Raw genomic sequence first — 27,910 nt, 5'->3', positions numbered from 1 at the left:
TCAGCCCTTCAACTAAGCCTCTGTTCTGCTGTGCCTTAGGACACAGACAATCTACCAAAGTGACAGGGAAAAGAAAGCAGAATTTCCTCTTCCTCCCAGCCTGGTTTCTCCCACAAGGCACGACAGGGCTCCTCCTGTCTCAGTGCCAGCTTTCATCCCTGAGAGTGCTTTCAGACCATTCTTCTTCTGACAACAAACCTGCTGAGCAATTTGTGTCTCTCTTTGTCCATCTAATGTTACTATTCAAACATGGGGCCAGGACATCTGGGTGAAGGGATTTTTCTTCTGCTGGGAACAATAGACTCTATTCTCATGAGCACTGGCAGTCACAGTTCATATCTCTGCCTTGGCTCTCTGAAGATCTGGTTGTGCTCTCCTGAGGTGACAGACACCATGGGAAAGTCAGCAGACAACAACCCAGCACTGGGAACCACGGGCTCTGGGGGAGCTGTTATGCAAATTTTACAGGTTTGTGGGCAAATTGATCTAGTGAGGAGGTCAGGCTGATGCTCCAAAGGATGCAGGCATGTGGCCCAACTGTCTTTGGAGACATGAACCATCACAGCCCAATAAATTCAGAGAACAAAGCAGCATGAACAACCTAAACAGAAACAGAAGAAAGACTTGCAATCAGTTCTCCTTCCTCTTCCTCTGTCTTCCTGCATGTAATGAGCTATTCACTCCAGCCCCTGGCTGCAAGTGCATCATCTGTGTTATACCCCTTCAGCAAGAGCCCCAGAATTGCTCAGACTTCTGCATATTTTTAGACTAACTCACAGATCTGTCAAAATCTGTTAAAAAAAACCCAAAACAATCATGACCTTAAGACCTGGATGAAGAAATGCAAAATGCCAGAAAGACATACTTAAACACAAATATTTACTTCAATTATAAAAGAAAGAGAGCGCTGGGAAGCTCAGTTTGTGCAATGCAGGAATTGGGAATGGCCTCAACACAGTTCCTGTGCTGGAGCAGCTCCATCACTGCCAAGGGCTGGACAGTGCCTGTGAGTGGCAGGGAGTGTTCCTGGATGGAGAACTGGAGCACTCAGCACATCTGTGTCAATGCCTCTGATCCATTTGCCTTTTGCTGTGCTGGAGGGCTCTGGAGAAGTGCTGCAAACCCCGGGGACTCCACTGCACATGGGAACGTGGAGGGAGGGCTGGAGATCTCGGAGAGCCACCCCGGAGAACCCCTGTGGCAGAGGAGAAGCACAGATGTGGGATGAGGGCTTTAGGACCATGGGATAAGGTCATACTCAGTCCACAACAACCAACCAACCAACCAACCAACCAACCAACCAACCAACCAACCAACCATTCCCTTAGATGACAGATATTAGAGGCCACAGGCTGGAAGTCAGAATTCAGGTAAAAAGCAAAATATTGGGCGAAGGGAAAACCCAGCTAAATTGAGAACTTCATGCTATGGGCACAAGGCCATCTCTAGGGAGCCAGAGACTCCTCACCTCCTGGCTATTCCTCCCCTGCTGAAGAGAAGGAAGGAAATGGGGAGGTTTTACACCATGGACAGCATTGAAAGGGGTAGTGAGGGTGTCTGCTCCAACAGAAACAGCTCCCTCCCATTAAAAGAGAGTAAAATCTTTCCACCTGGAGAACCTAGGAAAGATTGTTTCTTCTAGCAGGGCAGAGGGAAAAGGGGAACAAAACAGAGTGGAAGATTATCAAAATTATTAGACCTCCTTGGGCTCCCCCCACAGTCAACTCACTCCGTGAACATATAAAAACACGCAGCTTCTCCAGAGAAGCCCTTGCTCCCCTCAGCAGCCCAAACCTCTGCACTTTCCATAAAACAGAGACCACACCAGCACCAAGGCCTGGCTACCAAACAGCTGTCCAGGGGTTTCTCTGCTTCGAGGAGAGGTAGGATGAGTTTGGGGGGCTGCTGGTCCTTACTGCTCTCGCAGTGGGGTCCCTCCCAGCCGTGGCACTGGCAGCGGTAGCTCCCTGGCCCGAGGATGCACACGCCCTGGTTCATGCAGGGGTTGGGCTTGCACAGGTTCACAGGGCTTCTGGCTTCTGCAACAGACACAGAGCAGAGAGCAGGCTCAGGCACATCTGCATTATTACTAGCTGAGACCCACATCCATCAGGAATGCTGCAAAAATTGTCATCGGGGGCTAATGGGACTGGAGAAACATTTAATCATGGCAGAGGGAGCAAGCCACAATTCTGTCTTGACACTTCAACCTAGAGACAGAATGGCTTTTCTATGTCTCAATCTGGAGAATATTCCTAGTAAAGCTTAAAAGAGTCACTGAATGATAGGCTGCATATCCCAGAAAAGCAAAATGGAGCATGTGCAGAGCTGTGAGCCCCCCCAAACTCCCCACACCACACATGGACAACACAGAGCAAGACACATGCCCTGCCCTAACAGGTTCACAATCCCAAATACCACTGAAGTTCAAACCTCACTTTGCCCCAGAGAGGATAAGAGTTTCCACTGGAGAGGAATAAGGAGAAGTTGCCAGCTGGGAAGCAAGGATAGCATGAATGGAAAACAACACAGGGAGAATTTCTGTGTTTCTTTTCTAGGGGGCTTGAGAGAAGCCTGCAAGCACAGCCCAAGTTGTTAGCCCTGTTGTTATGAAGTATGTGACAGCTTTCCCAACCCTCTCAACACAACAGAGCCCAGCTGTCAGCAGGGCTGGCAGTGTTCCATGCTGCCTTGCTGCCAATACATTAGGTTAAGTAGCAGCATCCCAGAGGAATTTGCTTCCAGTCTGCTGGCAACACCACTGCAGTGTTGGTGAGGGTGTGAAATTCCTCTGCTCAACAACCACTGACATGGTGTAGAGCTGCTTGCCTTACCCTTTGCTCCAGGGTAGAAAAATCACAGAGAAAATAGAAAAAGGGGAAGGAAGAAGAATACAAATCCTATCCCCTATCTGTCAGGGAGCTTTCTACAGCTTAGCAGACATTGTGCTCATTCTCCCTCTGCACATCAAATCTCAACCCACACCTAAGATTGGCAAAATTATACCTGAAATTATTTTTTTTGACAGTCCTAGACCTGAGACATATCAGTTTTTAGCTCCAGTTGATTTCATAGGGAACCAAGCCAGGTTCAAAACTATTTTTGTTACCATGGGATTTGTGAACTGAGGTCCTGCCTGAGAGTGTATTCCCAGGGATGGACACTTTCACTATCATTGGGCTGGAAGAGCCCCTGGCAATGAAAGCTGGATCTCCTGGACACACCACTCATCTTCCAGGTGCTGCTGCTGTTCCCCAGGGAGCTGTTCCATGGTCCTCTGCTCTGTCAACTTCATCCCTCCAGGGACGCTCCCCAGCACAACCTCACAGTCCCTGCTGTGGGGAATCATTCTGCCCCAACACCATTTCTCTGAACTCCAGCCTGCTGTTAACATACCTTAAATGAGGTTCTTGAGCTTTGATGATGCTAATAACTTGTATTTCCATTAATCTGATTCATATATATTTAATGATTGGGAACTTTTCTCCTAAACCTTAGGTCCTTTTTTTCTGGACTCTTTTCAGGTGAGCCTCAGAACTAATACCATATTCCAGGTATACAGAGCCAGGGTCTGTTTCTCAAATACTTCTATAATGAATCATAAATTTTTTAAGTCCTTTCACAGACAATGATTCTGTTATTAAGCCTTGGATTTAGGAGTAGAAGACTGAGTGAAGGGCTTATCTTTACATCACCCTTGGCCCCATCCTATCAAGTACAAACTTTGATTTACTTGCAGATGAAATGAAAGCAGCAATTCAGTCTCAGGAAATGATATGTTACTACCCTGATTCATTGAACCCTGCTGTCTCTTCCCCTTCACCCCTGGCATTTTAGCTAATTCCAAGGTACACTACATTGTTTTTGCAATAACACAGCTGAAAGTACCACTGCAACAGAAACACACTGAAAAGCTGAGGCAGAAACCATCTGCAGAGCCTGCCAGGAGAGCAGCTCCTCACCCCAAAGAGATGATGCTGCAGCTCTTTCTAAGCCTGAAGGAGACACAGGCGTGCCCAGAGATGAAAAGGACCTCTGTGCTGAAGTTCAAACGTGCTTCTTTTGATCTTATAAACATGTTAAAACATAGCAAATGGATAGATGTTAAACTTAGGCTACTCTGAATGAGAAAACAAGGCATGGTATTTTAACTAGGAGGACTTTAATTGTCACTGTCTGAAAACTAGAGCTGCTGTCCTTTCTGAAAAGCTGATTTCTAGACAACATGCAAGTGTTTAATATTTACTATTAGAGCCATATTTTTCCCCAGCTGAGGACTGACACCCATGACTCAAAGTTTTGAAGAAACGTCACCTATTTTTTTTCAACCCCCAAACATGAGTTTTTAACAAATATTTGAAAATTCTTCCCTTCCACTTTGAGGATAAGGATTTGGTCCTAGAAATAAGATAAATCACAATTTGTGTGAAGTTTAGTTTAACAGTCTGAAGGCTTCAAAATGGACAGATTCTGATTTTAAGATTAAATGCAGGACAACACAAAATCTCAAAAGCTTACGCGATAATTTCAGTAGTGGGATAGTAAGGATGAACAGGAGTGATGAGCTTGCAGACTCACTTTACAAACACCTGGTCACAAACCAGTTGAACAAGAGAGTAGACACCTCACTCAGGGACCAGCACAAAAAGGGGCCCATTAAGCCCTCCCCCAGAAACACTGAAGAGGAACAGTAACACACAGCAAATTCTACAGATTTAAAGCAACATCAGAAAAAGAAAAAACTTCTTTTTCCTTCAGAGAAAGCAGAATCTAATCTAGCAGGGCTGAAAGAGCCAGTCACACTAGGCCACTCTCACCCACTGGACTGAATCTTAGGAAAGTTGGTTACTAACTCCTGCAGGATTGCTTTGGGCAGTCATCAGAGCTCTGTGTCATAGTTTCCCCATCCGTAAAACACAAACGATAGTACCAAGTTCAGTCAGTAAAACATCCAAAAACCTGCAACAGCAGCAGCTGGTGGCACTGACAGAGAGAGTGATGACTGGAGGCTCTCCTACCTTCACAGATCCTCTCGATGATAAGGCCTTGGTAATACTGCAGGTCTTCATAGGAGGAGATGTGGACCAGGTAGTTGGGGGACCCAGCAACTCTCAGCAGCGTGTCCCTGTCTGCGTCCCCAATGACAACCACAAACACCAGGATGCCATTGTGCCTCAGCTGCTGAGCTGGGGCAGCTGCATCCTGCATGCCCCCTCCATTGGAGAGCAGCACCACCACCTTGTTGACACCAGGCCTTGCTCCCTTCTGCACAGTCATTACATCACTGTGAACATGCAGCAAGGCACTGCCAGCAGAGGCTGAGCCCCCAAGGAAGGGCACCTGGTCGATGGCCTGGAGAACAGCAGAGCTGCTGGTGTGGGTGTCCAAGGCAAAGACAGTGTGAGCTTTGCTGCCATAGGTCACCAGGGCAATCTGGGTGACGTCCCGGTTGATGATGAAGTGCAAGCAGCTGCTCCTGACAAAGTGCCTCAGGCGCAGAAAGCTCTCCAGGCCAACTCCAGACGAGGCATCCACAGCAAATGCCAAATCCAGAGACTGGGCCTGGCAGCCTGTGGAAAGGAGCACAAAGATGGTGTCTCTCAGAATATTTATCTGCTCCTTTCTGACTGAAAAATGGCAGTGAGAGGAAATTGTGGGGAAAATTCAACACTGCTGATCACTGATGGTGAAGGGTGATCTATGTCTCTTTCACAAGATCCATCACAAAAATCACTCATGGAAGGTTAGTCCCTGGATCTGTGACTGACAAACAAAAACAAGGACATTCATCCTTCTGTACTTCCCTCCTCCCTGCTGGAATTCAGGACACCTCTTCATGGTTTGGCAAACTTGTCCCACCTTGCCCACACCACAGCCTTACCTTCAGGATTGCCCACACTGCAGATTTTTCTCTGCAGCTCTGGCATCCTGTTGAAGAGGTCCTGAGGGTCTGAGTAGACAATGGTCTGCTGTGGATTGCCAGTCAGCATGGTCAGCTCTGCTCTCATGAAGCTGCTGCCTATGCCAATCAAGAAGATATTTCGGTCCTTTGCATACTTAGTGGCCTCTGCCACCGAATCCTGGGACTTGGAGTCAGTGAGCAGGACAACCACACGTGGGAGATCATCCTGCACATCTGCAAAGACTGGGCTACTCCTAAAACCATGTTGTGCAATGTACTGCAGGGCTCTGCCTGTCAGGGTTCTCCCTCCACTGAAATTCAAGGCATCAATACTCCTCGTGAGACTGAGTGCGTCCTTGTGCTGGCCCAGTTCAATGGGTACCTTGACATTGTCATCATACTGGGCCACCCCCACGCTCACTGGGGAGTCCTGGCCCACCATGGCCTGGAGGAATCTCTTGAGGAAGGCCTTGAAGCGCAGGAACCCTTCCAGTGTGACCCCTGCTGAGCTGTCCATCAGGAAAAGGAGATCCACGCCGCACTCCAGGCTCAGCTTTGCTGCTGGAAAGGGAGAAGGCAATCAGTCATCTGCAGGGCAACCCCAACAGAGAGAGGCCTGCTGGAAGCCTTGTGGAGAGGGGACATTGTGTCCAAATGTTTTGCCATTCATATCATGAGCTGGAGGACAAAGGAGCCAGGAGCAGGCTGTGTTTTGGTTGCACGCCATATAAACCTTTAGAGACAGGAAATATCTATGGGAATTCTTGCAATTTTGGATGGCAAATTTCAAATCAGAAATTTGAAATTTGCCATCTAAGAGAGCTCCACTCTCTTAGTGCTGTGGGTAGAGCACTCTGAATGACACAATCACACACTGGAGAAAGGAGAGAGTCCAAGCACCAGACCCTCACCTCTGACACCCTGAGACACTCTGAAGCTGAAACCTTGGTTCTGAGGAAAGTAAGTACAAGGTGTTTTCTAATGATCAGGAGCTTTTGGCTTTTTCACATTGAACCCCCAAAACCAGGAGCTCCTGCTGCACCCATGTGTGTGGGGAGGGGACCAACAGACACATGCATGTCTCTCCCAGTGACTCCATTCTCCTGATCCCATGGCACCTGCATTTAGGCACAAAGGCAGCAATTCCAGGGTGAGACTGTCAATACTGGTGCTCGTCATACCCACACGGTGTCTGAACAGCAGGACCCAGCCACTGGGCCTGACACAGTCATGATCAACATGAGAATAAACTCAGCCTGCCTTTGCAGAAAAGCCCAAGGACTGTGGCCCCACCCCAGCTGGCACAGAGGGTGTCACCACGGCAGGACTCAGCTGAGAGGGAAGGAGACAGAGCACAGGCTCACACCTACCACAGTGGATGTCTCCTCCATAGCCCAGCAGGCAGAGGCAGTGGTACCTATCCAGTCCCTCTGGGACACACGTGCCACCATTCTGGCATGGCTGGGAGTCACAGGGGTCTGAACAGGACAGGGAAGAGAAAGACAGGTCATCAGCAGGGAGCCTGCCCTTCCCCATCCTCTGCCAGCGTGAGCAGCACTGCTAGTGGAAAAAGGGTCACAGCTCTGCCCCTCTTGCTGCAGAGTTTGAACTAACACAGGGCCACCTCACCTCTGTGGTCATTTCCATTTGGGATGGCTCTCCAGCAGGCTGTGACAAGAAAGCAAACCAGACTCTGACTTCCTTTGATGTGGAACAATGGCAGTGACACCATATGCATATAAACAGAGAATTGCTAAAGGTCCTGCAGCCCTGACAGATTTTCAGCAGCAATGAAGGGGTCAGGATCTGGCCTGCTGCTTGGTCAGTGTTGTACTGATAAAGAAAATGAAGCTGCTGTCACCTGAACTTGCAAAAAAGGCTGAAGGAGCACAGCTACTTCAAGAGCCACAAAAATAGGCTGGTGATCAGCATGTGTCAGGCTCCCCACTAACCTTATGCTGCTTATGGTATTAAGTATGACTGGAGGCATCACTGCATGCTCCCCTGGCTGGAGAACAGTGACTCCCCACAGGCACTGGGAAGCAGTGCAAGACTCTGCCCCCAGGACATGAACAAGTGAGAATTCACTGGCTCCTCAAGTGGAGGAGAAACTACTGGGAGACATTTTAATCCGGAAGAACTCTGATCATAGATACCTGTGAGAAACAAAAAATGGATTAAATATCTACTGATCACAGTCTCTCACTCTGAGAACAATTTTTGAGAAGTGAAAGCAAACCCCTGTCTTTTTGTTCTTTAGCTATTACCTTTCCTGCTTCATAAATTAAAGTTTTGGGAGAGCAAAATCCCACCTGGACATACAGTTCGGAAGCACCTGGATGGGTGTTTTATCAAGACTCGCTTCCACCTGAAACAGGAATAATAAGATCTGTCATGAATTTAAATATTAACAAGGTGCCTTCAAGGTGGATCTCACTGTGTTTTCAATGGAAAAAGTTTTCCTTTGAAAACACAGGTTTTCAAAACAATTATTTTTAAAAAATAGTTCAGTCTAAATGAGATGGCAAAAGGAAAAGCATAATTTCATTGAATCTACCTTCTTTTTTTTTTAATTAAACTGTAATCTTTATATCTTAAAATTCTCAGCCAATGATCAGAGCAGAGACTCTTCCTAGAACTAGAGACTGTTTGCATCAGTCTTCCAAGGGATCTTCATCCCAGTAAATAGTCAAAGTCAGATAAAAGCCTCATTACTGTATTTGTTATCTCTCAGCCCCAGTCATTTTTAGAGCTGTGGGTGCCCAGCTTACCTGGTGAAGGGGCACAGAGAAGCCTGCACTGCATTGGGCTGCTTTGAGCCTTTCCAACACACATAGCTGCCAGCCAGCTCTTTCACAATCTCCAGGGTCCTGCGCTCACATGGGTGGGACTCAACTTTGCAGCCTGCAGCAAAGTAAAAGGCAAACTAGCCTCAATTGCCTGAAAATACAAAGGCTGTAAGTGCACACAACTGTTTTCAGCTACCTGACAACAACAGACTGGGCAGAGCTTCCAGAGTGACACCCCAGAGGAGAGATTTCCTGTTGAAAAGATCACCAGCCTACTCCACTTTCTGAGAACCTAAATATTCAGCCTCCTTTGCTTTGCTATAAACCTCACACTGCTGAGTTCAGGGTTCAGTGACAGCTTTTCAGCCCCTTTTGTGCCTTTATCATTCATGTGTTTGATTTTCTGCTACCTCTGGACCACTCTAGTTCTATTCTTTCTAACTCCTGCAAGCCCCGGTGCCTCCCCTTAACACACAGCCAAGTCCATTAGAAAATTTAACACAACTGCTTTTATCCCTCTATCCCCTGTCACATGAGCAAAAAGCCAATATTCCCATTTTGAGAGGTGAATCAGGATGCAGAAAGATTTAGGATTCTGCAGCTTGGAGGTATTTGGAGAGCATGCCATCCTGTTTGGGCACCAGAAGCAGATTACCCCGAAGTGCAGCACCTGCTGATTCCCCTGTGTGCTTCCTGACACTGCCTTATCTTCCTCACTCAGTGCCATGTCCAAGCTAAAGCATGGGCACGGAGGTGTGGCCAGCAGGGTCACCTGGAGCGGTGGCAGTGCAGACAGGGTCACTCAAGGCGCTGTACAGGCCGTTGGCAGCATCCTCAGCATCTCCAGCAAAGAGCAGGTGCCGCTCAGGGGGCTCGCTGGCCAGCACCTGCAGCTCCTCCCACCTGCCAAGCAAGGCACAGGTCAGCTGCTCAGCCTCCCCCACAAAGGATTAAGAGTCAAAACCAACCCTGTGCAGCAAACAGAGAGTTGATGCAAAACCATGACACTCCTCAGTTTCCAAGATCTTGCTGTGTTTAGTCTCAGGCAGCAGCATAGCTCTACCAAGTGGAAAAGTTTCCTTCATCAGCTCTGGCGCTCCTCCTACATCAGCCACCAAGTCAGTGTTTCCCCTGTGCCTGTACTACCCTGAAAATCCTTTTTTTGTCATGGTTTAAGAATGGTATTCCCCAATTTAGTGCTCTCACTGAAACCAGGCCCACACTTGCTTCCCCTCTCACCTCCAGCTGGAAACACAAAAGGCAAAAATATTTCATGGACTGAGATAAGAACAATTTACTGAGAACAGAAACTAAATGAGAAATCAAGCAGCAACAGCAGCAATAAAAGTACGAATAACAAAAGATATAAGACAAAATCAATTTACTTGGAAAGTTTATCTCAACACTGACTGTTTTGTCCACCACACTTTCTCCCCTCCTTGGAAGGAAGGAATGCCCTTCCTCTCTGAAGGGAAAATGTCCCTTGTCCCCCACCCCTGGCAATGATAAAGTATGGATTATGGTATGGATTACCTCCTAGATACATCCACAGCTACAGAAAAAAGAATCAACCCTGCTCTGGCAAAAACTAAGACACTTTTTCTCTTTTCAAAACTTTTATCTAGCCTGAGACAACTCCTCACTCACCAGGAGTGGCCATTTGGCTAGTTGGGTGTCTGCTTCCCACTCTGGAGAGTTTCTTACCTTGGAAACTTGATTCCCACAGCAAAAACTGTTATGTGTCTCTCCTTCACCTGCATTGCAGGCACTGCAGTGCTGCCCTGGGACTTTCCATCTGAAATTATGATCAGGACTTCAGGGACACTTGAGTTTCTGCCACCAGGGAAACCCTTGTTGAGAATGTACTTCAGAGCCTGACTTGTCTCTGTGCTCCCACCTCTAGAAAGCAGGGAGATATAATGAAAAAATAAGATATCAGAATTCCACCCTGCTACTGAATTTACTGTTTGGGTTGCAAATTTTTACCCTGTGGTGTGACGGTGTTCGCAGGGGTCTTAGGATGAGGGAAGAGACGAGGATTTGACTCCATGTTTCAGAATGCTTGATTTATTATTTTATGATATATATTATATTAAAACTATACTAAAAGAATAGAAGAAAGGATTTCATCAGAAGGTTAGCTAAGAATAGAAAAAGAAAGAATGATAACAAAGGTTTGTGTCTTGGACAGAGAGTCCGAGCCAGCTGGACTGTGATTGGCCATTAATTAGAACCAACCACATGAGACCAATCACAGATCCACCTGTTGCATTCCACAGCAGCAGATAACCATTGTTTACATTTTGTTCCTGAGGCCTCTCAGCTTCTCAGGAGAAAAAATCCTAAGGAAAGGATTTTTCAGAAAATATCATGGCTACACTCTGGTAATGTGAAGTGTAGCATATTTCTGCTTGTTGCCACACAACAGATCCATGGGGATGTCTAATCCTGGCATTCTTCTCATCTTCCTACCCACTGGTTTCATCTGTTCACCCTAATGGCCCTCCTCTCCAACTCAGAGTGGTCTCTACAACAGAGTGTTTCTGCAATTGGTGCAGTAACCAGAACTCTTGGATATTTGAACTTTATTTCCATTTCTATAAATGTCTCTACAGCTTCTGTTTTTCCCTCTGAACATTGTGGTCATTCAGCTGCTGAAGGGGTGCCGGGTGTGGCCCTTTGTGACACAGGTGTATTGTGTCAGGGCCCTGGGTGATGTGGGACACTGTGGTGGCCCTTGTGACGCAGCAGAGGGCCGTGTCAAGGGTATCTAAGGGGCACAGAGCCCTGGGGATCCCATTCCTGTGAGAGCTGCTCTCTCAGGAGGAAGCGGCTCCCGGGATCCCTGTGCCCCGACCACGTCAGATGGTCGGGAGGAGGAGGTGAAGCCCAACTCCCAGCCCCCAGCCTGGCTGGATGGATGGAAGACCAGCCCTCAGGGGGCAGTGGCTGGGGGCAGGGGGCAGCTCAGGCCTGCCTCTGTAGGACGCTGAGGAGGAGCGGGCCTTTGCCCACATGGACAAAGACTGGGAATATGACTCGGATCAACAGCTTTCCCCATGGAGAGACATTACCAGACGGGAGCTCCGCCTTTGGGAAGAAATGACACTCCAAGAGTATTACCAACTACAGGAAGATGTGATGGCCCAGGAAGTCTCCCCACGGAGAGCTGTGAGGCACCAAGAGTTGCATCAGAGGTGTGAGTGTGGGAGAGGTGCAACTGTGAGAGTCCAGTGGGGAGATGGCCCACAGCAAGGGCTGCGGGGAGAAAGTGTGACAGCCCAGGAGTTGCACCAATTGGACACAGCGGGTGAGACACACCAAGAGCAGTCCAAGCTGGAAGGGGAGGCACACCAGGAACCATCTCCTTTGGAAGAAGTGCAAGGCCACTCATTCCAATGGGAAGGAGACAAGAGAGACCCAGAGTTGTCCCAGGTGGGAGACAACAGGGACAAGGACCTATCACAAGGAAATTACTACAATGTCCAGGAGCTGCCCCAATGGGAAGAAGATGGGAGTGACCAACAGCTATCCCAACAGGAAGGAAGTGTCAGCAGCCAGGGGCTGTCCCACGGGGCAGAAGGCATTGATTACAGCATGTGGGACAAACCCTTGCTCCCAGAGAAGGATGAGGATGCCCAGGAGGGCCCCACCTCTCCCAGCAGTATGGGCACCGAGGTGGCAGGAGAGGCAGCCCTTGAGCTGCCCAGAGCCTCTTCTGCCCGGGGGAGCCCCACAGAGGATGAACTGGCAGCCACTCTGGCAGGAGGTCCTGAGGAGGAAGAGCCCCCCGAGGTGGAAAAGGCACCAGGCTCTCCTGCCCTCAGGGAGAACATGCCATCAGCAGCAGCAGAGAACCCATGCTTCTCCCCAGAGTGCAGCCAGGCTGTGCTGGATTTAGCAAGGCGCATCAGCTATGAGATCGTGGACAATGCTGTACTCGTGATCCAGGAATCTGGCCAGCAGCCAGAGGAACAGAGGGACCTGGAGCAAAGCTTGGATGCTGAACTAGAAGCAGCACTTGCAGGAGGAAGAGGGGAAGAGAGCCTAATCTCTGCCTCACACAGCCCCTGCTGCACCCCCAGCCCCTTGCTCAGCCCACTGGGAACCTCCAGTGAGGAGCAGGTGGAGGCAGCCCTGGCAGAGCAGGAGCCTGAGGAGGGGGCCTTGGCTGGGGAGTTTGAGCATTCTCAGGGCGAAGATGAGGAACACACAGAGCTGTCCCAAGGAGAAATCAACAAATATCAAGAGGAGTCCCAAGGAGAAGCCTCCGTTGAGCAGGAGCTGTCCCTGGAAGCAGCTGGTAGGTACCAGGATGTCTCCCAGGGGGGAGCCAGCACTGAGCAGGAGCTGTCCCCAGCAGAAATCAGTGGCTACCAGGAAGGGTCCCAGGGGGAAGCCAGCTTTGAGCAGGAGCTGTCCCTAGAAGAAGTTGGTAGGTTCCAAGAAGAGTTCCAAGAGAAAGACTACAGTGAGCAAGAGCTGGCCCAAGCAGAATCCAGAATCTACCAGGAAGGGTCCCAAAGGGAAGCCAGCCCTGAGCAGGAGCTGTCCCTGGAAGAAGCAGGTAGGTACCAGGAAGGGTCTCAAGAGGAATCCAGCAGTGAGCAGGAGCTCTCTTTAGAAGAAACCCAAAGCCAGCACGAGCTCTCTGACTGGGATGAATGCACTGGGGAAGAGCTGTCCCATGAGGATGTTGAAAACTACCAAGAAATTTCGGACTGGGAAGAAGCCACAGAGCAGGACCTGTCCTTAAAAGAAGCCCAAAGCCAGCATGAGCTCTCTGATTGGGATGAATACATAGAGGAAGAGCTGTCCCATGGGGACATTGAAAACTACCAAGAAATTTCAGACTGGGAAGAAGGCACAGAGCAGGACCTGCCCTTAGAAAAATCTCAAAGCCACCACGAGCTCTCCGATTGGGATGAATACATTGAGGAAGAGCCATCCCATGGGGATGTTGGAAGCTATGAAGAAATTTCAGACTGGGAAGAAGGCACAGAGCAAGGCACTGAGCAGAAGCTCTCCTTAGAAGAAGCCCAAAGCCACCACGAGCTCTCTGACTGGGATGAATCCATCGGGGAAGATGCACTGTGCCATGGGGATGTCAGTAGTGACCACGAAATTTCAGACTGGGAAGAAGGCAAGGAGCAAGGCCTTTCCCAAGGACCAGTTGGTAGCTCCCAGAATCTCTCTGATTGGGAAGAGCACAGCGAGCACGGGCTGGCCCATGGAGACGTCAGCAGCTACCAAGAAGTGTCTGATTGGGAAGAATCCATTGGCCAAAAGGTATCCAAGAGACGTCGCTGCCGCCTGTTCCAGCTGCTGTGGGCACGGTGGAGGCCATTCTCCTGCCTGGCCCCACAGCTCCAAGATTAGGGCTAGCTGCCAGCACCAGCCTGGGCCCTGCAGGGGCAGCTGGCCCTCAGCCTGCCCCCCATGTCCTGGGACAGCTGCCTTTGCCCAGACATGGCCCTGCAGCCCCAGCAATCCCCAGCTGCTGCGGAGCATCCCAGGCTGGTCTCGCCAAGACAAATATCACCCATGTGGCCAGCCCCAAACCAGCACCCGTGGGGGACACTTGGTGCTGTGCAACTCAGTGGTGAAGGCCACAGACTCATCAGGGTGGGGAGAGACCTTAAATGCCATCCAGTCCCACCATCACCCTGGCACCACCTTCGTTACCCTGAAACCACGTCCCCAAGTGCCACAGCCAGATGATGCTGGAACACTTCCAAAGACAGAGACTCCACCACCTCCCTGAGGAACTCCTTGCAATCAACGCCTGACCACTCTGCCAGGGAAAAATGTTTCGAATATTTCATCAGGACCTCCCCTGGTGGAATCCAAGGACATTCTCTTTCATCCTGTCCTTGGAATCCAAGGACATTTCCTCTCATCCTGAAAATGTCCTGAAAGGACATTTTCTCTCATCCAGAATCACATGCTGATCCTTTGGGATTTTATCCATGAGGAATGGGCACAGACAGGTGCTGCTCCCAGGACTCCACTGCACACTGCACGACTTCGCCAAACACAATTCATCCAAAAGAGACAGAAGTTGGGTTTTAGAAAAAGAAGCATTAGTAAAAAAAACAAAAAAAAACAAACAAACAAAAAAACACACCACCAAAACACAACAAAAAACCCACAAAAAATAGGAGTAGGACTAATAATAATGGCACTTAGGGCTATAGTCTAGTTGAGTGTTAGGGAATAGGGTGGACTCGATGATCTTAGAGGTCTCTTCCAATCTCATTATTCTGTGATTCTGTGATAATATGAGGAAGATTAAAAAGTAGTAGTAAATAAGAAAATAATTAAGCATAAGAACAAGAAAAAAAAGAGTAATAATATCAACGAGAATAAGAAAAAGAAAAAATAATAAGAACAAGACTAGGAATAAAAAAGGATAAAGTATAAGTAAAAGGAAAAAAAAGGAAGAATAATGAGAAAAAGAATGCAAATAGAAAAAGGAATAAGAATGATAATTTAAAAAAAAGAATAAGAAAAAGAATAGGAAAAGGAATAAGAATTTAAGCAAGAATAAGAAAAAGAAAACAAACAACAAGAAAGAGAATAAGAAGGAATAAGAAAAGGAATAGGGACAAGAATAAGTTGATGTAGAAGAAGAAATAGAAGTAAATACTAAGAAGAAGGAGAAGAACAATAGGGATGATAATAATAAGATGATGATGAAAATAAAATAGTAGTAGTAGCAAATTATTATTATTATTTCAAGATAAATAATTATTATTATTATATCAAGTTATATTATTTTAATATCAAATTAAAATACACATCTACACATCCTCTAGCATCACTGAATGGTTTCGTTTGGGACAGACCTCAGAGATCATCTAGTTCCAACCAATTCTCTTCTGCTCTTTTTCTCTCTCTCTGAGACATCTTTCCTATTTCTCTCTCTCACACATTTCTGGTAAATAAAATCCATGTTAAATAAAATGTGTATGTTGCCATCATATGGTCTCATTTGCATCTTCATTTGGGCAGAGGCATCTTTCCCTAAAACACATTCTAACATTCCACATCCTCCTTATGCTGTGCCCCAGACACGGCTGTAGTGCTCCAGGGGGGTCTCAAACAATGGACTGAGAGCCACAATCACCTCCCCGGACCTGCTGCTCCTCACTCCTTTCATGCAGCCCAGCCCAAGGGTGGCTTTCTGGACTGGCAGCACAGACTGCTGACTCAGGCTCAGCTTCTCCTGCATCCACAGCCCAAGCGCTCCTGCTCAGCCCCTGCCCTGCCCAGCTTCCTCCCACACATGCCACAGACCTGGTGATAATAAAGGCACTAGGGCAGAGTGAACATTTCCAGCTGTCTTTTAATTTGCCCACAGAGTTGTGCCATAAATAATTTCCTGTAATTGCCCTTAAGGGCTGCTTTTATCGCTGTCCAGAGCAGTCCAGGGGAACCAAACCACAAGTGTCACTCCTTCCTTGGAGGATTCATGTTCTTTGTCTGCACTGACACAAACACACCTCATTTGTTTTCCTGAACATGCATCCTTTGCCCTAGCACCTGATTCCTGATTTGCTTGTTCTGGAAAAGCATTTCATCATGCCCAAGTGCACTGTTTTTCCATCTACCCTCTGATTTTCACAGAAACTTTATCATTCTGTACTTGCTAGGCCTCTTTGCTTTGAACTTCCTCCTCGGCACTATATAATTTCCAAGCATACTCAGTGACCACGTGTTCACAGCAAGTCCAAATTTGCCTTTTTCTGACCAGATGTCTGTGAGATGTTTCACTGAATAGTGTTTTGCATGATGAAAAACACACTGTGCATAGTCAGTGTAGTGACTAAATCTTGATGAACTCAGTACACTGTGCCCATGTGAGCCCTGAGGATTAGAAAAAGTTAATAAAGAGCTCATTAAATTGCTTATTAATTTGCATTTGGAGCTTCACTGGGGTTTGACACAGTGGAAGTGTGTTTGAGGCATTACTCCATTAAGGATTTTCTGAAGTACAAGGAGATCTGGGCTTTACCTGCTGTCTTTCTTCAGGGGTAGCACTAAGAAGGTTTCTCTCCTGTAACCAGCTGCTGACTGATGTGAAAGAAATTCATAAGAAATTTAGCTTGAGATTACCACTGAGTATGGCTGGAACTGGCCAACGAATTCCAAAGCTATTTGGACAGCATTCACAGAGAGAGACCAGCAGTCTCCAAATAAATCACAAAAGCTTCACTCCAGTCTGGTGCTGCCTCCTTCCAAGTGCTGTCAGCTCTGGGCTGAAGTCAGGAAATGCCTCACTGGCCAAAGGCTCATCAGAAGCACATCAAGGAACCTCTCAACCAAGATGTCAAACACCCATTTTTTTTTCAGAAGCCAACTGGAATCCATCCATAACTATTTTATCGACTGCAGAATGTCAGCTTTTCATTTAAACTAGATGAAATAGCTAGGCAAAAAGTAATTATTTCTATTTGATCTGTCAGCATCACTCTGTTGTCATCAGGGAAATGCAGTGCCAGCCAGCAAATGCTGCTTCACTGTCTCTGCTCTCACAGACTTTCAACAACAACCAGAGAGGGGGAATGCATCTTTGTTTTCTGTAAGTTTTTCCTGTAACAGTACACAAGAAGTTTTCTCGATTTGCTAAACTCATCAAAAGAAATGCAACAAAATCCAGCCAGCTGATCTTGATTGAAAAATGCAAAACTGATCACATTTGCTTGCAATATGTGCAACATCCTGAGAGCAGCAGATATCCATGGGAAATGTTGATCTAACCCTTAGTCCTAAAGCAGATCAGCTAAAAGAGCAGACATCCAGAGGCCTTACCAATACCTCATCTATCATCAAAACAAGTGCTACTTTGGGGTGATTGTCAGATCCTTAGTAGACCCAAATGTATTTCTCCAAGATGGAAAGTTTGGATTTTGAGAGGCTCTAAGGACAGCTCTTCTTTGGACTTCTGGCTCCATTGCCTGGGCTCATGGGAAGACATCCAAGTCTTAACATTCAGGGAGAAAAAAGGTTTCCATCTGAAAACCTGATCCTCTTGAATTCAGCAAGCACACACAGATAGCTACAGAGCAGCAGTTCATCACTGACTACAGGACAAAAGGAATTGTAACCACCAAAAAATGAAGCAGCACACTGTTCTGCCTTAGCTCAGCCATGAGGGAACAACATGCTTGTTTTTCCATGGAGGATGTAACCCACTGCCTGGCTCTAAGAGACAGAAAGACCTGGAAAACTCTCTATTTACAACATTATAATAGGACACTGAAAACTTTGTCTCCCAACAGCATTTACCAAGACAGACCAGGTTTCACATTTTAGTGGATTGTGGATCATGGAGCACAGTGTTCATTCACCTCCCTCCCTGGGGACATCACACTGGTGAAAGCACAGCAGAAGCAGAGATTTCTAAACCTCAAAAAAAAAAAAAAAAAAACCCACACCTAAATCCAGAAACTAAGACCAGAAAAAGCCCAGAAAAAGAGAAGAGCTGTAAAATAAGCTGACCTGAACACAGTCCTCTTGATTCTCTCTTTCACTTCTTGTTTGGTTAGATAAGAATCCAGTGGGAATTCAAGGTGGGGAGTTGAGCTAAACTGTATCATTCCCACACGGACCTAAAAGAAAAGATTGTGGAAGGTTATGAAAGGTGTGTGTGCATGCTTTACTCTTTTGATCAATTTACAAACTTGGGAAGACTAAATTGTATAGAGGGAAACTATGTTTTTGACGTTGAGCCAGAAGTAGTCTCAATGAACTTAGAGCAGGAACTCCATTATTATCTATACAGACTATAAACAAGGCAAAAAAGTTTATCTGGAAGCAACAGCAGCCTCTGCTGCAGTTAGAGGCAGCTCAGGATCTATATTTATCCACTCAGAGCAGCTCACAGCCTCAGGGGCAGTAAGTTTATAAATAACACCTTCTACACCAACCCATTTATCCACTGGGCAGGCAGCGTTTCCATCACTGAGAGGAGCTCCCTCTGGCACTGAGCACAGCAGGCAACACAAACCAATACTTTTTCTAATAGTTCTTCTAAAACCATTTTCTCTAGTTGAAAATGCAAATGGACTAAATGGTCTGTACTGGGCAATACATCCAGAATACTTCACTGAAGCCTCACAAGAAATGTTAGGGAATGTGACAATTCCAAAGGTGAAAAGACTACCAATTTTCAGCCCAATCTATGTGAGCATTAAGTGAAAGACTAGAGGAAAGACGCTATTTAAAAAATAAAACAAAACACACCACCAAATCTGCAAATATTAAATATTCACTGACACAAGCTTCCCAAAGACCTGACGTTTATTTGGAAAGGCTCTGGCATGGAATCTAGTCCAGCAGCCATCCCAGTCTGCTCCAAGGCCCTCAGCTGAGGCAGTGTTGTGGAACTGATGCACACCTGGAACTGCTGCCAGTCTGGCTTAAGTCCCCTCAGACAAACCCCAGAATGTTTCATTCATGCCCAGAGGTGCCTCAAGGCTGACCCCAGGGAGCAAGACCTGAAACCACAGCAGCACAGCACCCATCTCCTTCTGGGGGAAGCAGAGCAAGCAGACTGTATCATTTACAGCTGTACAGAAAGGTGGCTAACTTCCCAGAGATTAATTCTGCAGCTTTCCAAGGAAAAACAAGAGAAAGAACCAATTCATCTATGAGCTTCCAAACCAAAATAAAATCAGTAAAAAAACACCCAAATCATAATCTTTAACCTGAAGGATTATGTATTTTCTCAAGTTGAAAAGGAACTGCTTAAAATCTGAAGAATCAAGAAGCATCTTCCAATCCCACTGCTTCACAAACAGCATCTTTCTGATAAAATAAATACTCTGCATCCATGGTAGGTTGAATTTTGCAATTTCACTCAGCATGTTACCACTGGCCTTTAGACACACTGCCAAGCTGTTTGAAAATTAAAGGAGGCATTCCTGACACTCACTCTGTCTGGATGGATGTCCAAGGCATCACAGAGCTTGCCTGCAAAGTGCTTGGACCTTTCAAAGCTTCCTTTGCCAATGCTGTAGGAACCATCCAGGAGGAAAAGGACATCTAATGAGGCAGAGCACTGCATCACTAGGAGAAAAAAGATATACACTGTGAAACTGCACTTTGTTAGCCCTGCTCTAAGGGAAGCAGGCAGCCAAGAGCTGAAAATCCAGACAAATTGCAGAGGATGGACAGGGACAGCCAGTGCTCACCACCCAAAGCCCAGATGCACCAGATGCAGCCCTGCTCCGGCCTGCAGCAGCTCCAGCTCAGCTCTGTCTGTCAGACTCAGCTCAGCCTCAGCCTGGCCTCAGTGACAGCACAGAGCAGCCAGTGCAGTGAAGTATCACCAAACACAGGGAGAGGTGCTCTCAGAGAGGGCACAGAGCAGCAGGGAAAGGGAGCCCTGCCCAGTGGGACCTGCAGACCAAGGCACAGACAGAAATCCAGGAGGCATTTACAAAGTCTATAGAGTCCCACAGAGCCCAGTGTGTTTCATCTGCAGCACATTTTTCAAAACAGGCTCTTATTTCCCTAGACACAAATTCACTGAACAGCTCCCAGACACTGACAGAAAGACCTTTCATGAAAATCTGCCTTTTATCTCCTCTTCAGAGATGTGTCTTTGTATCACCCCTGCCTGCATGAGCATGACTGCTCCCAAGAAGTTTCTGAGGTGCTTTTGCTGCAGTGGAAGTCCACAATTTCACTGACATCCACATTTAATTTTCATTCACTGAAATAAATAAATGGCAGACTGCAGACTATGAAGAATCATTTTCAAAGCATTTAAAGGGAAATTTTAAAGTTTCCTCTACAGCATATGCCAGAATCAACTTCAAGGGAAAAAGAATCCAGAAGCTCAATAGAGATCAAGCACACTGACCCCTTAAGAGCTGTTTTGGCCAGTGATGTTACTCTACCCCCATTATTATAATCTTTTTATCGTCACTACTTTTTCCAAATCCTTCCTGCTAGCCAAAACCTGAATTTATAATGAGGGTTTTCTAATACCAGATTACATGGATTGAAAGTTGTGAGGCATTCCCTTCTGGGTCACTGGCTCTCCTGAGGGCGCACCCAGCCTTGCCCTGGGGCTCTGTGTTGAGGACAAGCTGGAGCACAGCCTCCCTGCCAGCCCTGTCCTGGCTTGTCAGCCTTGCCCTGGGAGCTGGGCTGAGCCTGGAGCTGAAACAGAGCTCTTACCCCTGCCTGAGCATGCACAGAGAAAACTGCAGGGCCCCTGTCGGAGCTCAGTGCATCCCTCTGGGTGTCCAGAGTTGCCGAGGACGCCGCCAGGGGGCTCGGAGACCCTGGCACACAGCCCAGAGCACCTGCGGGTTTGATTATGACCCCTGGAGCAAGTCACCAGCTTTGTATGAGGAGCTGAAAGTCACAGAAGTTTAAACAGCATAATAATAAAATTATCACAGGGTGAAAATGTAGATTTTAGGATTTTTGGTATGGGGACAAGATGGAGGAACTTGGGTGTGTCTAGCCTTTCTTCTTCTTCTTGTTCTCCATTTTCTGCAGTGATGTTGGCACTTGGGGATCGGATTAGAGTAGAAGTGCACTGTCTAACATAGGTGATAGGTATTGGGAATTAAGTGTAAATATGTTATATGTAGTTTGTAGTATAAAAAGACAACACCACCTCGGGAGCAGTCAGAGTGCCTGTGGCTGCCCTGCTGAGCAGATCTCGGCTGGGCAGAAAGAAAATTTAAGAGATAAGAATTAATAAACAACCTCAAGACCAAAAACTGAAAAGCTCAGACTCGTTCTTCAGACGTGCGAGCCGAAACAGAGACATCCTGCACATCTCGGGGCAACAATGAACAACCAGCCACCCGAGCAGCCCTCAGACTGGGCTCAGCATGGAGAAACAGCCCTCGGGGGGCTCTGCCCTGAGGGGTGCCAGGCAGCTCTTCCGCAGGGAGGGACTGGTGAGCAGGATGCCTGCAGCCCAGCAAGGGACTCCTGGGGATGTGCAGCAGGGAGAAACACCCAAACACCCATCCCTGGCATGGGCAGTCTGAGCTGAACACAGGGTGCTGCAGGGTAGAACTGGAGGGCATGCCTGGCATAGGAATGAATGCACTCTATCCCTTGACAGACAATAGAATAAAATGGTGATCAGGTGTCAGGACCCAGGACATCCCTCTGGCTGTCCTGAGCAGCCAAAACCCCTGCAAGGGATCTCAGAGACCCTGGCATAGAGCCCAAAATGCCCCTGTGGGTTTGATTATGACCCATGCAGCAAGTTACCAACCTTAGATGAAGATCTGCAAGCCATGACAAATTAAGTAGAATGATAGTGAATTTATCACGAGGTGAAAAAGTAGATTTTGGGGTTTCTGGTATGGGGGTTCAGAAGGCAAGATGGAGGGATCTGGGCATGTCCAGCCTTTCTCCTTCTTCTTCTTGGCCTCCATCTTCTCCTGTGATGTTGGCACTTACAGATTGGTTGAGAGTAGCAGCTCACTGTCTAACATAAGTGATAGGTATTGGAAAGTGATTGTAAACATTGTATATTTAGTTTTTAGTATAAAGACATAACACGGCCCCAGGGGCCGGCAGAGTGCCTGGGACTGTGCTGATGGACAGACCTCAGCAGGGCAGGAGAAAACTTTTTATAGATAAGATACAATAAACAACCTTGAGACTGAGAACTGAAGAGCCTTGACTCCTTCTTCAAGTGCTGGGCTGGGAAAAGAGACTCTCTAACACTCTGACAAGCTAAAGATCCTGACAATCAGGAGAGAATTCACAGCAGAGTTTATCAGTAACTGATTGCCGGTACAACAGGGGAGCTGCAGGTGAACGTGGGCCAGCCAGAGCCCCATCAGCCCTGCTCCCAGCAAGCTGGCTGTGCTGGCTTTACAGCCCCAAAAAACACCCACGTGGGAGGTCTGATCAAGGCTGTAATTAAACACAGCTCTGCAAATCAGGATTGGTCGGAGCAGGCGCTGAAGAACTGACAGAAACACCATCCAGTTGGCAAATAGCCAATTCGAGGAAAACAGAGTAGATCACATCCCAGGAGAGCTAACACCAATGAGGGAGAAAGCCAGGCTGGGGTAGAGGCAGCCACGGTGCTGTGACTGCCAGAGCATTGCTGGGGACTTTACAGACTGAAGAGGGGCTAATAAATGTAAATAACTACAACAACCAACTTAAAAAATGCCAAAACAAAACACGCCAAAACAAAACACACCAAAACAACCAAATGTCACTATAGGACACGAAAAAACACAAGTGCACACTGCTGTTCTCAAGGTGAAGAAAAAGGGAAATTTATTTTCTGACTCCAACATTTATAGTTTTCCGAAAGTGCCAGCGGATTGGAGGGTGACAGTGCCACCTCTTCAATGACACTGGTCAAACCAACAAACCAACAGTCCATCAACTTTCTCCTCCTCCATTAAGGAATGCAAAACAATGAGTTATTTACAGAACGTGTGTGAGAAAGTTCACTACAAGAACATCAACATCAGAAGGCTTAGAAAATCTTAAAAAACCAGGGTGACAACCAAAGAAAGAGGGAATTCAGATATAGAAAATGCTTTATAAAACAAACTTACACTGGCCAGCAGCTGAGATCTTGCCAATCATCTCCTGGCCAACGTGGATTTGTTGTATACCCAATGGCAGCAAAGCTGTGGGATCAAACACATAATCATCCATGAACAAGACATACAGGATTTAACCTATAACAGCAAAAATGCTGGTTTGCTGTATAGGTTTCATAGCTGCAAAACATAATTTGGTGACACAGCAGCGTATCTATGTCAGGAAATTCCTTCTGGCAGGGACACAGAGAGCACGGAAAATGACAAGGATGGGACTCCAGCACACAGGACAGTCTCTCTGCTCACTGCATGCAGGGACAGGGCAAGAATGAGAGCTAGGCCAGCATTAGACTTCTGAGATTACAGCCATAAACACAGGATAGATTTAGGCACTTTTAATACCAGCTTTTCCCACATCACTTTACATACGGATCAGTCACGTGTTCAAATTCTCCGAAAGGCTGTTTCTCCAGGTATTATTTTCTTCCCCTTTTGTGTGAGACTATGCTTCAGAAGTTTATCCCTAAACCTCCTGGAGAGGCACTGACTTGGCTCTCATTCCTCAGAGTGAAGAACTCCAGTTGGAGATAGGGAAGCACTTGAGACCAAAACCACTGATTCAAAATGGCAGCTTTAAACATACCTTGGGAAAGCAGGAAAATGCAGATGGACTCAAAGGACAAGAGGTTCATGGTGACAAACCTGGAAGGAAAAAAAAAAAAAAAAAAAAAAGAAACAAAAGAGGAGAGGAATAGAAATCCAATTCCCAAAGCCAATTTCTTTACCTGCAGCTGGTCATCTTCTTCCTGGGTGTCTCAGGTGATGAGCTCAGAAACATTTTGTCTGGGGGCCAAAAGTAACTCCTGCCCTGGGGAGAAGGATAGGGAACAGATAGAAGGAAAAACATGAAAATGAAGGAATAATAGAAAAGGAAATCTCTCAACGTACTCCTCTCCTTTCCTATCACACCCGGAGAGAGCAGCCCTGTCAGGGAGGGACAGCCAGCACTGCCTGCCCTCCTCTCCATGCCCGCGCAGACCTCTCCTCTCCTCCCTCTCCTGTGCACCTCCCTTTCTCAGCTGAGTCCCACCAGGGCGCCTGGGGAGGCCAGTGGAGAGCCCAAGAGAGCTGCTGGGGGCTTCCACTGAGCACAGTCTGAGCCCCGTCCCCCTGAGCCCCCCGTCAGCTCTGGCTGGGACGGCCCCGTTCAGGAGCCCAGCCCAGGGACCCGTTCCTCGAGCAGCGCTGCTGCCTGTCCCCATCCCCAGCCCCATCCCGTCCCCATCCCATCCCCTTCCTCATCCCCATCCCCGTCCCCATCCCCTTCTCTGTCCCCATCCCCATGCCATCTGTGTCCCCATCCCCACCCCCATCCCCTTCTCTGTCCCCATCCCCATCCCATTCCCCTTCCCTGTCCCATCCCCGTCCCCCATTCCCCTCCCCATCCCCAATAACACTCAGCCCCAGGCTCTTTCATGCCTCTGTTTTACAAGGACTGGCTTTCTGGGGCGATGTTTTTATACATAACTGTCCAGCAAACTCAATTTTCTGCTCATTTTTCCTTTGAAATCAGCGAGGCTGCCATCACATCCTAGGTAGATTTCAGTGACACTTTCAAGCATGCCCAGATTTAGACCAAATGTATCTGGTAGAGCTCTTGGCTTTCTATTTCAAACATGGATATTTATTTTTTCTCCAGATTAAAAGCACTCACTGGACCAGATTCCTGATGGGTCTCTGCCCCTGTCATTGCACAAGCAGATTTTCTTTATGTAGTTAAAGACAAATATGTGTGCTTCCTGATAACCAGCTCTATTAGTTGTTTTTCCAGAAAATGGGTGGATTTTTCTCAGGAAATACTTGTCTCTGCAGCAAATTATATATCCCTCACACCAGACAAGGCAAGATACCTAAAGCAGGTCACACTCAGTTACCTGCACAGGTACAAAATGAAGAGGGGATTAAGAAATCCCCTCTGGCATCACTCCACCAGGGATTACAGACACAGTAATGCTGTCCTGCAGCGCCAGGCGCAACAAGCATCCCCCTTCAGCAGACTGGACAGATCCCAGGCTTGGCTAAGTAAAGGGAGATCAACACAAAATACAGCTTCATCGGGGAAGCCCCACTGTGTGTCTCCCAGGAGCTTCAAACCTGCAAATTCCACAGAGGAAAGGTCATTCTTCTGTCATTATCTTCAAGGACATTCTTCCCAGGAGCTATTTCCAGGGGGCACATCACCCAGGGCTGGACAGGCCTCTGCCTGCAGCCAGATGTGACAGGTGCTGGGGGATTTCACATTGTTTTCACACAAAACTTTGACAGGTCAAGAGGTTTCGCCAACTTGGTTTTATCTTGGGTTTAAATCAACTAATCTGCAGGATGATTTCTTTGCCTGTTAGCCCTGCCAGACCCTCAGCAACAGGAATTGAAAGAAATCTTCATCATCACCTGCTGCTCATCAGCATTAGCCCAGGATTAGCAGCTTTGCTGGGGGGGTGGGGTGGTGAGTGAAGGACATTTTCAGTTTATCTTCTCAGCCATTAAGATAGGGAATTTTAATAAAGTCTACCTCAATAATGAGTCAAAAATACATATTTGTTAAACCACACTAAGTCAAAACTCCTATTTTTGTACTCAGATTCTCACTTGGACACATGAATATGATGACAAATTACTCTTGCTAAGAAAGACTTGTCACCATGTGTAGTGCGTTTGGGGGAGTGACACCAGAGATGGGAAAGAGAGGCAAAGGGGAGAAAAGATCCTCTTGACAAGTCCCTTCCCAACATGTCTTTCAACATTGCAAAATATCACTCATTTTAATCGGGGAGAAAGCAGGAAAGATTACACTGCATATTCATTAAAACATATTCTTAACAAGCCAAGCAACCTCCTGTCAGTGCTGAGGAATGGCCCCAGCTTGCTGAGGGGAGCTCACTGCTACGTGCTCATGTGATGTTCAGATGTAGGGAGGGAGAGAGGGAACCAATCTTCCTGTCTCCTTTTTCAGTCTCTCTCAGCTTGTTTTCCATAAATAAATTTTACTTTTTTCTTCTTGCCAAGGTTTGGAGGCAGTAAGCAACTTCTGAGCCCCAGAGCATCCCCTCTGCCCAGCCCCAGGCATTGCTTGGGGGCAGCTCACAGTGGGATCTGAAACTGAAGGGCGAGGAGGAAGACAACAGGGGAAACGTTTAACTTCTCCTTAAAACAAACATCACAGATTTCAGTCTAAAAGTTTTGACAATGTTTTTTTCCAAGGGATAAATAGGATTAAATTTCCAGAAGACACTCTGCAAAACCAGTTTATTTGTTCTCCTCTACCCAGTTCTGCAGTGAGGGAGTTTTGAGAGGCTCTTTTCCCCTGTGCAGTAAAGGCTGCTGTCCATAAAGACTTTGATCTTGCAGCACTGCTCACATGGAGTACTGTCAAAATCAGCATGCTGCAAATCAGATCCTGTATGACCCACGAGTTACAGAATAAAAGGCATTTCTCTGACCTGAGAGCTTTTGCTAAACTTACTGCGCAGTTCATTCTGACAGAAGTGCTTATGCTACTGACTTTGCCTGTGGCTAGACCACACACTGAAGATGACATGGCTGATACCCCAACACACAGATGAGAAGTGGGTCGGAACACACACTGCCTGTCCAGCACAGCCCTTGCTGAATAAATGGGGAAATCTGATTGTGTGGACAATTTATCTCACAGTGATGCCTCACCTTTACCATGCAAAATAAACAAAGAGGCTACTCTCATTTCTTTCATGAAGTATCGAGACACATTAGAGGTATCAGTCTTTCCTTGATTATTAAGTCGAGATCAAGTTGTTATCATGTCTTTTGCAGAAAGATGTCTATTACAGACACGAGACACAACCTGTTGGAAAGCCAGCCCTGGCAGGCCCAGCACTTTCCTCTGGTCACACCCCAAAAAGTGCTAGAAACAAATTAAAACACGAGAGTACGGGCTGAGTCTGGTTTCCTGGGTGGTGGGGATTAGTTTTATTTTACTAACACATCATGGCCCTGTTTATTTATTGGAGAGATTCACGCCGTGTTCCTGCCGAGCTGCAGCAATCCCCGCACGGAGCTCGGCATTCCCTGCGGGGGGACCGGAGGCACAGCGGCCGGGACGGGACCGGGACTGCGGAACGGCCCTTTCGAGTGCCTCCTGTCCCTCCTCCCTGCCCCGGGCTGCGCAGGGGCTCGGAGCCGGCCCCGCATCCCCGAGCACACCGCCCAGGGGACAGCAAGGTGTGCCCGCCGATGGGACATCCCAGGCCGCTGGGAACCAGCCCCAGCCCACCCCAGAAAGGCTCTCCCGGGTCCCATCGCCCCCGTCCTGCTCCGCGCCGGGCCGCGAAGCAGCGGCCCCGAGCAGCCGGAGGAGCCGCCGGGGCTGCCCCCGAACCCCGCCGCACACCCGGCTCCGCTGAGCGAGCCAGCCCCCAGCACCTCTGAGCCCCACACGGCCCCTGCCCTCCCGGCCGGAGATTTAGCATGTTCTCGGTTTAAAAGGGTGGGAACAAAGCCCTCCGAGCCGCACTTTACCTGTCCTCGGCAGACTGCGCGGCCCCGGTGCACCTGCGGGGTTATGAGCAGCCTTCTCCCCACCTGGATTTACACCATTCCCGGCTGCGACACCCTCTCCTCCACATCCA

At 47.6% G+C, this 27,910-nt stretch overlaps 1 protein-coding gene across 2 annotated transcripts; it reads right to left on the bottom strand.

Moving 5' to 3' along the window:
• Nucleotides 1-913: 913 nt before the first annotated feature.
• Nucleotides 914-27,910, bottom strand: VWA2 (von Willebrand factor A domain containing 2). Of its 2 annotated transcripts, none has more exons than XM_030951347.1 (15): nucleotides 27,801-27,910; nucleotides 24,032-24,109; nucleotides 23,890-23,948; nucleotides 23,259-23,333; nucleotides 19,631-19,764; nucleotides 18,196-18,305; nucleotides 10,396-10,590; nucleotides 9,464-9,594; nucleotides 8,674-8,806; nucleotides 8,215-8,270; nucleotides 7,273-7,380; nucleotides 5,882-6,463; nucleotides 5,019-5,570; nucleotides 1,917-2,039; nucleotides 914-1,195 (listed from the first exon to the last, which is right to left on the bottom strand). In XM_030951347.1, the coding sequence occupies exons 2-15, from the start codon at nucleotides 24,082-24,084 to the stop codon at nucleotides 1,062-1,064; spliced, it is 2,445 nt and encodes an 814-aa protein (XP_030807207.1). In that variant the 5' UTR covers nucleotides 24,085-24,109; nucleotides 27,801-27,910; the 3' UTR covers nucleotides 914-1,061. The 2 variants fall into 2 exon arrangements, with proteins under 2 accessions (XP_030807207.1, XP_030807206.1); XM_030951346.1 differs by having other exon boundaries at nucleotides 24,032-24,114; nucleotides 27,801-27,906.

This window comes from Camarhynchus parvulus, chromosome 6 (assembly GCF_901933205.1).
Source record: "Camarhynchus parvulus chromosome 6, STF_HiC, whole genome shotgun sequence".
Lineage (NCBI taxonomy): Eukaryota > Metazoa > Chordata > Aves > Passeriformes > Thraupidae > Camarhynchus > Camarhynchus parvulus.
Note: the sequence above shows the minus strand (reverse complement) of the source record. Positions and strands in the feature narration are given on the sequence as shown.